The 11,219-nt window shown below is 40.0% G+C and overlaps 1 protein-coding gene across 1 annotated transcript in view; it reads right to left on the bottom strand.

Annotated features, from left to right (window-relative positions):
• Positions 1–210: 210 nt before the first annotated feature.
• cftr (CF transmembrane conductance regulator) overlaps positions 211–11,219 on the bottom strand; it is a 33,405-nt gene continuing 22,396 nt past the window's right edge. The window contains exons 19-27 of the mRNA XM_058644695.1: positions 10,650–10,800; positions 7,759–7,986; positions 6,096–6,196; positions 4,628–4,858; positions 3,846–4,001; positions 3,494–3,583; positions 3,167–3,339; positions 2,064–2,169; positions 211–1,131 (exon numbers count right to left, since the gene is read on the bottom strand). Coding sequence (XP_058500678.1) covers positions 916–1,131; positions 2,064–2,169; positions 3,167–3,339; positions 3,494–3,583; positions 3,846–4,001; positions 4,628–4,858; positions 6,096–6,196; positions 7,759–7,986; positions 10,650–10,800 — 1,452 coding nt within the window. The 3' untranslated portion in view covers positions 211–915. The remainder of the gene's footprint in view (positions 1,132–2,063; positions 2,170–3,166; positions 3,340–3,493; positions 3,584–3,845; positions 4,002–4,627; positions 4,859–6,095; positions 6,197–7,758; positions 7,987–10,649; positions 10,801–11,219) is intronic.

Genomic DNA, 11,219 nt, shown 5'->3' with positions numbered 1-11,219 from the left:
ATTGGTGTGATTTGAGTGGTATCTGTGAGTGGAAGCTCATCATTAGCTGGTTTAGTGTCAACACGGTTTCAGACGGAGCAGAGAAGTCACTTTTTTTTTTTACTTTGGCGTCGTCTGCATCAGTACTTCCTGTCACAAGTGGAAGTTGATTGGATTATGTGCTCGTTAAGGTCGTTTTGTTTTTCACATATTTAGCTGAACTTAATAATGAACGCTTCAGAAAACGTTTCTTAGAAAGTAATCCCTTGTTTTAAACCACTGAAAATGTATATATTTATATAAATAAAATGTTTGGCCCAAGAGAACGTGTGAAAAACATTTGAAGTGAGCTCTTGTACATAAGGCACAAATTTGAATAGTGTCATAAATGTGACACTTTACTGGACAATAAGAACATGGTGATAATATGTTCTAAGTCATGTTTTAATATGTGGTTAGATACTGTTTCCCTATGGAAATAAGACGGTATTACCATAATAACACTTCCTTAAAAGGATATTATTATATTATGACTGTACTGTCTTTAAGTTCATGTTCCCACACAGCTGTTAGCCTGCACTCATTCAAAATATTACATGCTATTTGCGTTCAAAACAGGTGTCAAAAATAAGCCAACTAGAGTTTTAAAAGTGTCTATGTAGCACAGTGCGTTGCATGTGTGTGAGCACACTTGTACGTGCTGTATTAGTCTTTGTTTTGTCCGCTGTCAGAACGTCAAATAGGTATTTTTCTACACATTTAATTGTCACGTAACTTGATGATGAATTATTGAAAATGAATTCATGTGTATGTTGTCCTACTCTCTGCGTTCTTCATTCGTTTTCATGTCCCTTGCTAATTTCATTCAACACTGAATCAAGCTGGTCTGTGTCTGTGCACACATGCATGTGTGTGTCATTTTCAGAGTCTGGCCCGTTAGAGACGAGTGTCTTGGACTTCATCCTCTGCCTCCTCTGGCAGAGACGAGATCTTGGTGGCCTGTGGAGGCGCCCTCTTGCCGGAGTTGAGGCGGTGGAGGTTTGGGAAGAGGTGGAGCCTGTCGGTGGGACTCATGGCCTGCTTCAGGTGACTGGTCTCATTCAGAAGTTTATGGATGGAGTCGTAGGTTTTCATGGAGCTGTTCTCGATCATCTGGACAAAACAGGTGGGAGGCATTAGATCACATATATTAATATTAAAACAAAAATATTTAAACCAATTGCTATATAACATAAATCTATTTTCATTTTGTGAAAAAAGGGGCTATAAAAATGATCACATATTCTACTTATAATGAACCAAGTAATGCATTGTTATTCCTGAATCTATAGACGTTAAAATTTTACGACTTTATGTTTGAAATAAAAATGACTGTTCACAGCCAGAGTCAATATGAATTCAGATGAAAGGAAATCGTATGGAGTTAAAATGAACTACTTCACTTTTCAAACTTAAAAAAAAAAAAAAAAAAAAGAAGGAAAATTTACATTTTGACTATTAATAGATATATGAAGACAGAGTAATATTAAATGGAGATAAATGTATTTTACTTGTTTGGAAAATAAGGATTTATAAATCACATGCTGAACAAAGGGTTTGAACAAAAATAAGCTTGAGCTCCAGCCTCCATTTGTGTGAACCTGTGACCAAAATAAACTAACAAACTAAGACAACACATCTACAATATCTACTGTCGCCATCCAGTTGATTAAATTCTGTGAATTTCCTTTATCTATATTCATCCATGTTTATATATCATCCTACTTTATAATTAATCCCAGGGCCAAATTGATAAATAAAGAAAACCTGGTTCATTTCCCCCCCTCTGCCAATTTTTGGATCTTCTTACACCACACTCATGAACATTGTATTAGTAAAGACACATGTTGACTGAAAACACAAAGAACTTTCTACAGCTCAAAAAAACCCAGTCACATTCAGCTGTTTGACGGGATTATAAATGAGTCTAGTCCCCGCCCGCCCCTGCACTGCTGCTCTTTGCCATATTGTATTTTATTTTTACTTCAATGATCTTCAATTGAACCGAGCAAACAATTATTGAAACAATTCAATCTGACACTCACCAGGAACGATTGACACTCGAGCAGCGGCTCTACTCTGTGTTCTGAGAGGATGACGGTGCAGTCGGAGAACGACTGCTTCAGCGTCTTCCTCAGGACCTTTAATGTTCTGCGCACGCACACACACACACACACACACACAATTGTCATTTTGTCCCTTTGCCATTACTAACACATTAGTTTGGCCTTCCGTTTCAGTTAGCGCCAACATGAAAAGAACAGGCAGGCTGGCTTCAGGTTACACTTGATTGCTCATTATAGGCTTCATTTACCATCATGGCCTCCTCTCCTGCACATATGTTACACACACACTCTCTCACATACAGGAGAGAATTACTGTAAGCCCTCGAAGATTGTCACCATATGCAGCAACAGGAACACAACACATGCTTGATTTGGATGACTGATGCTGGTCACTTTACAAAACACAAAGGAAACACACAAATACACACAAATCCTGGACCACTTTCAGGTGTTTAATGTGATAGTTTGGGGTTTTAAAGTGTGGTTGTATGAGGTCAGTGCTGACTTGCACTGTGTCTGTATGATTACACTGTGTAAAACACGTAGCTCTCGCTGAAAAACAATATTTACAATACAAAATATTTTATCCACAACAAAAGGTTTGCATTATCAAACTCTACATCAAAAAACAATTCACCACTTCATCTTGTAAGATCACCTTTTCTGATGGAAACTTAGCATTGTTACCCTCTCAGTCTGTCGCTCCAACGTCCATGGAGAAAATCTGCATTTTGGCTCACCAGGACACAGGAACGAGGGGTTTTCTGTAGCTGTGTTTGGTAAGTTTGTATCACCTCAAACTTCTAATGGAGGCAACAGCAGTTTAACAACTCCTGTGTGTTGTAATGTAAAATTGCTAATTTCTCTCTATGGACTTTGGTGTGGGAGAATGAGCGGTTTCATCAGATGTTACTTGATTAAATAAGAATTAAAGTATGTGCTATACTAAGCTTAATAATAATGGTTCTGGGTGGGATTTAATATAATTCAAATTTTAAATTTTAACGACAAATAAGCCTGTAATATCTCTAGATATTCCAGATGAACCCAAGCTTGAAAAGTATCTTGGCATTAATACGTACATGGGGTCGAGGTAGGCGGAGGGTTCGTCCAGCAGCAGGATTCGAGCTTTGCTGAGGATGGAGCGTGCGAGACACAGCAGCTGTTTGTGTCCATTGCTTAACACGCTGCCTCTGTCCTCCAGCTGAAAGTCCAGCTTGTCTGGAAACTGCTCGATCACTGTCTTGAGACCCACCTGAGGACACAGACCTGATGCTAAATTATGAGGAAAATAACCTTTATTTCTCTGCTATTGTAGTGGCAAGAATAAGAAAAAAAAGACACATGAATCTCATCAAACTGGACAGAACAGACTTTCAGAGCCAAATAAAGGTAAAATGGATGCTCACCTCGTCCACCACCCTCCACAGCTCCTCGTCGCTGTAACGACCATGTGGGTCCAGGTTCATCCGGAAAGTTCCACTCAAAATGAAAACTTTCTGTTCAGTAAAGACAAGACAGACATTCACATTCATGATCTACAGAGAGTGTATGAAGAGTGTTAAAGACTTGTCAAAAATGACATGAAATAAATAAATAGAACCAGTTGTGATTTTAAAAGTGCAGTTAATACAATTGAAATGACTGCTTCACTGTGTTCAAATAAAAAAAAATATAATTTGCATAAATATCTGTCCACTTTCTCTGTACTTTTACAGTTTGAAACCTTTATGAAAAGCAGCCTGACAGTTGCAGATGTACCTGGGGCACGACACCAAAGGCCTTCCTCCAAGTGTGCAGGGACACTGAGGACCACGAAACACCATCAATGGAGATCTCTCCTTCAGTGGAGGCGAGACGCAGCAGCGCAGAGAACAGACTGCTCTTTCCTGAACCTGTTCGACCCAGCAGACCCACCTGCACACACAAAAAACTGCTTTGAGTTCTCCCCTTTCTGCTACAGCCTTATGGCAACACTTATCCTGCTGGTCAGGAGCTAATGAGACGAGGCTAGATGTGTATAGACAGGAATCATTATGCTGAACTCATTCAGTCGTGTTCAGTATATCTATGAACAGGTTAGATTGATGTACTTAACATTTGGGTAAAAACAAGAGCACAAACTAAGTAAGTGCTTCAAGTAAGCAGTCTAGGAGTTATGGTAATGAGAAGTGCGCATGCCAAATCCTGTCAGCGACAATGGTAACAGAAGGGTTAACAGGCAAACTGTTGCAAAATACTGACTTGCATATAATGATTTTTGTGGTTTTCACTTCAAGCTACTATAAGTATTTTTCAAAACTGTTTCAAACATGTGAACTCATAGTGTAATTCACCTTGCTATGACCTCTCTACGACTCTATATCACCTTGCAATGACCCTTTAATTGCCGGATCCCTCTTGGGACAAAAAAGGGCTTTGATGTTTGAAAATCCAATAACGTGCCGTTAACATGCATCACTCTGCCAAACTTCATCAAAATCTGACCACACAAGCCCCCCCTCCCCTGCCGCCTCCCTACATGCCCTTCACCCAGCACTTACACTCTGCCCTCCGTCCACAGAGAAGGAGATGTTGCCGAGGACAGCGCGTCCAGCCTCTGTGTATTTGACAGTGAGGTCTTGGACGTCCATCTGGCCCCGGTTGGGCCAGTAGTCACGAGCGTGAGGGTTGTCGATGACGAGGTCGGGGCCTCCTTTACCACTAGATTTAGGCGGCCGTGGCTCTTCTGACGGCAGGTCGATGAATTTGAAGACTCGTTCAACTGAACGCATCTGAGTGGAGGAGAGAGAGAGACATAGCTGTGTTTAATAAATGTAAAGTTGACTCTGTTACACATCAAGAATCTTCAATTTCACCAAACAAACAAGCTATTTTAAAGTTGGCTACAACTGTAGATCACAACTACTCATGGGGCTTAAGGATAAACGTACCACCACTTACTGTTACAATTAGTGACTTTTTATGTATCATTTAACATTTTCTTGACTTAAAAATTAACAAAAATAATTCTATTCTCTAAGTTTCACAGTTCTATTGTAAATTAAATTTTTCATTACCCCAGAATGAGCCTTTTATATTTATATCAGGAGCCAGGTCAGGAGGCCGCAATTGTGGACCACCATGTTATCACAGTAGCCCACAATGGACAAAGTAAACCCCTTTTTTCAGTTTTGACATTAACTAAAAGCTATATAGGTTCTTCAACACATGTGGAGGTGAAGAGTGAGATGAGCGATATTCAGCTGCAACATTCAACTTCACTAAATGTTGCTAAATTTCAGTTATTTTAAAACAAAATGACAAATCACAAATATACTATATACAAATAAAAACTGTCTGACCTGATTATAAGTTGACATGTTTCTGGGGACCTGTTTCATTAACAAGTTAACTACTTTTTCTAACACAGAAAATGTATCTTGTAGCTTACTTTTCAGTCACTAAAAAACAGTACCAAATCTGTGTGTGTGTGTGCTGAACAAAATGTCCTGCACTGTGATAAGTTCTGTCAACTCCACTAACAAACACTTTCCGGAAAACAACCACTGATAGATAGAACCAGGTGTCATAGAGCCCAACACAGTCTCTGTCCTGCTGAGGTACTGAGGTACAGTATGTTCAGGTTCACCCTTTTCGTCCTCTTATTTTCACCCTCTACAGTTACATGTACGTGTGCTTAGTGTCAGCCATCCAACCTCCACAACTCAGGTCTTGAACTGCATGTGAACTTACGGTGCGGAGTTAGTGTAATGAATGGTGTAAATGGAGTGGTGTGGGAATTGTTGGGGAGGTTGAAACAGCAGATGGACAGAAACATTGTGGACTAGGAGCGTAGATCCTGTTGCAGGCACAGGTGGCAAAAAACCCTCTGTAATGTAACGCTTGATACACTCTTGACTGGTCATTGGCTGTGTGGTATTTTAATGCATGTCAGGTCTTACTACCCTGATGTGAGCTATGATAAATCTGTGAGTGTGTGTGTGTGTGTGTGTGTGTGCAAGACCATACCAGTCCATCGACAGTGATGCTGGTGATGACAGCCCATTGGAAAGTCCCGAGGATGAGCATGGCCAGGGCCACGATGATGCCAATCTCACCTGGTTTGTCCTCTGCAGAGTGAACACAAGCACACTCTGAGTCATTGGTACAGTCCAAAAAAAAACAAAAACAAAAAACATGTTTCCCTTGATGTTAGAGCAGCACTCGGGTGCTGCAGCTCTACTACTGGCTCTATTGGAAACTAATGAGCTGTGAAATGACCCTTTAATCTGCTTTCAACATAAACACAGGGTATGACGCAACACTGCGGTGTGTGTGTTCATGTATGTGTACTTGTGCTTCCCCATTCATTTAACTAAACAAACACATGCTTCCTTTTGTACATGACATTTTATCCGGTGACATTCCGACAGTTTTGATGATTCTTTCGCAGACAAACTGTTCTGTTGTGATCCTGATATCTGACTCGACACACTGTAACACACAGATAAGGCCGAGGCTTCTTTACTCGACAGGCTCGGTGGAAATAACGAGGTGTTTACTAACTAACTTAGAGGAATTTCAATATGTCCCTACTCACGTTTCTGTGCAACTCTAGTCCATTCGTGAGTACTATTATTTATTCTCTCGTCCAGGAATGCGACGAATTGTCTGTCTGATATTCACACGGTGGCTCACGGTTTTAAAATGGAGCGAAAGGATTTTGTTTTGCTCAGTCAGTGATGCAAACCAGCAGCCATTTGTTTTAAGTTGCTCTCGTGCAATAATTCCCAATAGCCTGATGCCTTTGGGTTTTAAGTGCTTTGAAGTTAGTCCTAGTAAAAGTTTGTGATCTGTTAAATCCAAGAATCACTGCCCTGATGATCAGCTGACATCAAACCACCATGATACTACCTCAGCTGGCAAAAAATGCAATCACACACACACATCTACTACAGCTGGTGGGCAACAAGTGCATTCTGTGCCTGCATGAAAAGAACCTATTTTCCTAACCAGCAGGTGGCAGTAGTCTATGTAGTAATTAGTAGTAAAGAAGAAATCAGAAGTTTTTTGCATTTTTAGCATGGATGGACAGAATGACGTAGTTGTATTTGTGCACTAAAGGTTCAAATTAAATGCACAACTTATTAAAGAAGTGCATGAGCTCCTTATCTTGTTACTTCTTGGTGTAGACTCAATTGCTTGCTTTGTAATTTCTGTGTCTCTTCTCGTCTTTTGATTGGCTGAAGCTAAACAGACGGACGCCCACGTTGACTAAACATACTGAAATGTCTGGAAAGCCGATGGCAGGGCTTCTGATGAAGCCGACAAGGGCCAAAGGTTTCTCAGCCCACACACGCCAGCCTGATGAGGGCTATTGACAATAATCAACTGTTCGACTGTAAGGGCAGTGTGTGCTGGTCTTTGAAGGAGAAGGTAGAAATGAAGTGCTGTTTCTGCTCTTGATCACGGTTCATGCAGTCTTCTTAACTTTGTCTACTCTGGAGAATAAATCACTGTTGCCTTTCAAAAGATATAAGAATAAATTCTACAAAAGAATCTTACATTATTTTCCTCATAGTTCTTCAGAAGCCCTACAGATATACTTGCCCTTTCACTTGCTACTGGAATTTAGCCTTTGTCCAAACAAACAAACCTCCATACGTGTACCCTCAGTCATGCCAGTACTCACGGTTTGTTCCCACTGCAATGAAAGCAGCCGCGCTGAAAAACAGGACGAAGATCATGTCACAGCGGAACAGGAACCACCGCAGCGTTGCGAGGTAGTGGAACCAGGTTGCTGTGTGAGTGTTCAGTGCTTTGTGGAAGAGCATTTCAAAGTAGGTCTGGCGCCCAAACGCCCGAATGGTCCATAAGCCCTTCAGGGAGATGATGAGGTGGGAAAAGATGGGGCTACGAGCTGTAGAGGAGGAGGCGAGAGGGATCATCTTTAGAGACAGTGACGTTTAAATTGGTATCAAACAGTATTTTGCTCACAGCAAAGCTAGTAATGTTTTTGTTGGCTCAACCAAAATAAACGACTGAAGTGAAGAAAGAACAAGTGAACACAAGGGGCTCAGATTAGAGCTAATGAGACAAATGAACAGAAGTAAAAGAGGAATTGTGTTTTGGTACAAAGACTGCTTGGACAGACATTGTGCGTCAGAGAGAGGAGGGAAATTAGACAAAACTATTTTGAGTGATTTGCCAAATTAATGGTAGGACTGGACAACAGATGAGGCATGAGAGCAAATTGAGGGTGGATGATGAAAAATGGTCAGGGGACTGAAGCGTAATGATTATACATTTCCAGGGTACAGAGATGACTTCCACTGGCAGCAAATATTCATTTACATGAACTCAGTAGGTACCTTTAAAAGCAAAGAGCAAAGTAATCACAAGTAGCAGCCAACCAACACTAATACTTTCTGATTGAAGTTGATGAAGGCTGAAAATGAACAGTAGTTTTACATACACAATGTGATTAGTTGAGAAACATCAATGAGCAGAGATAGTAAAACATTGAGATGTTTTCTACCAAATGTACCCTGATCAGTTTAAATAAGACAAAAAAACATTACATTAAACTAAAAATGTTCTATCCATCTAAGCATTTTTAAACTTTTGTTATATGATGATCCTGTTGTTTACTACTGATAAATATTAACAGTTTTACCTGTTATTATTAAAATGTGATAAAATTTGCTACAAAAATGATCATTTAATTAACTAATCATGAAATTTCATTGGTGATTTATTAATAAATCCCTGTCACCCACTAACTTTTGGAGTCCTACATTCGACCTTGTGTAGAGACACATTTCTATGTTTTTAGTGAAACATCATTACAGAACATTGAGTGATACAAACAGAACCTTCTAATAAAATACTCGAGTGACCAGTACACATAATTTCCACTGTATTTTGTCCAACATGCTGCTTGTGACACCAGAGGGAGCGACACCAGGATGGGGTCAGAGGAAATCCCAGCACGGCTCATTTCTCTGACCCCATCTCTGTTGCTCCGGAAAAACCTCGCCATCACCATCCAAACACGCTTTCAGTGGCAGAACTGAGGGCGGAGCAGGGAAGTCCATAAAAACACAGACTGGCATGGTCAGCAGCAGTTGAGTGACCCATTTTCTTCTCTATACGCAAACGTGCCCTGCTTTGTGGGCAATACTTCTGTGGTGAAACAAAATATGATACTAAAATGAATTTCTACATACAGTGAAATTAATTGAAACGCATTTTTGTTTATCAACTTTATGTACTGTTATTGTAACTATACTCAAGTAGGTGCACCAGTTCCACTTTTATATGTTTAAAATATATTGCTTCACATCAGCCCAAAACAGGGTGGACAAAGAAGAAGTGGTAAAAGGAAGAAGAGATGAAGGCAGTAATACTAACCGCTGAAAAACACCAAGATAATAAAAACAGATAAAAAATCATTTTACTTTAATTCATTTAAGATTTCTTTAGGAACCACAGATACACTGGACCACAGTTAATGGTCAGTTAATGGTGCATTAAACAACATACAGAAGGTAGTCTTTTTAAAACGTGGTGCGCTGACATAAAGAGTAAAATGTTGACGAGCAGTTTTGGCCGACATGAGTCCCACGAGTGCGCCCTAATATGACCCCAGATGCAGCCGTGAATCAGTTCTCACCCTGACTTCTTACTGTTAAGGTTAACTTCCTCTTCAACAACACCAGATGACAGATCTATTGCTGTAATAATATTCACATTAGAAAAAACTTGTGTCTCATGATTAAAATCTTTAAGAAATGTCTTCATGCATTTCACGAACTGAAGATAATTTGTTTAATTCATGCAGCCTCACTACCATAAAACAGCTCCAATGCCTCTGAAACACTCCTGAAACTCTTCCTCTGTCATGTTTTTGTTCTTCAGCATGATCTTTGACTCCACCAGCGCTGCCTGCTGACAGTTAGGACTTCACCGTGGTGTACACGACCAGTCTCACCCTCACTTCCTCTGTTCGCCCTATCAGTTTTATAGCCATTGTGTTTTCACAAAGGAGGAATTCATTATTTGACAATGTCCTCAATGATGCTAAACCATAGTCACAGTAGTGTCACAGGGCTTCGATAATTGTCTTTATAGACAAAACATTCTGTAACTGTAACCGAAATTGGATTTCAAGAATCTATATTATGATTGCAATAACATTTTAAGCATTTTTTAATACATTCAATAAAAAATGACCACGTTAAAATGAATATTAATTAAATGGCAGGCATTTCGAATATTTAACAAATTTTTGATTCAACTTCATTGTCATTACTCAAATACAAATTTCGGGTAACGAAATGAGGTTTGCATCTCACCAGAAGTGCAACAAGCAGAAATGCAAGAATATATATATATATATATATGAGGTACCCTGTGATTCCCACCCCTTACGCACATCAACACTTTTTTAACTTCACATTTCTTGAATGAGTGTATGAATTAGGCGACACATACGTCATGCTGACTAAACACACATGTAAATGTATGTACTTTACCATCACAGTAATCACACGTCTGAACAAAATATGCCCACACACTGACCTTCAGCCTCCAGCAGTTTGAGTTGCTGTCCAGTTCGTAAGAAGTACTTCCTGAGGAATACAAACAAAGCAGCCAATGGGAAGGCAGCGATGAAGATGTACGGCCGCATGATGGACACGGTGAAGATGGCGCCTATAACAATCAATGTCAGCTGGTGTGAGAGGAAGACAAAATGATCAGATGAGGCTGAAATGTGTACATTTTAAATATAAACAAATGCAACACTGTCACACAATGCTGAATAAGCCCCACATAGGGCTCACAGCCAGATGGCGCTAGTAGAGAGCCGACTTCAAAAAAAGTCCAATTATGACTGAAAACACAAAGTGGTGCCCATGAAAAGTTTATGAAGTGAATTCTGCTGCTAACAAAACAGCTTGATTATATAAATGCTTCTTGGCCACGCCCACCCCCACCCTGCCACTGTATACACACAAACACTCAGGTCTGACCATATTGACAGAGCCAAATTTCAGATAAAGCAGCAGCATACAAAGAATGTTACATCCTTTCTGTTCAAGACCAAACAAAGAGCAGAATAATATCAACAAAAAAACTTCACCACAGGAT

Source organism: Solea solea, chromosome 12 (assembly GCF_958295425.1).
Source record: "Solea solea chromosome 12, fSolSol10.1, whole genome shotgun sequence".
Taxonomy (NCBI): domain Eukaryota; kingdom Metazoa; phylum Chordata; class Actinopteri; order Pleuronectiformes; family Soleidae; genus Solea; species Solea solea.
This window is presented reverse-complemented; position numbering and strand designations above follow the sequence as displayed.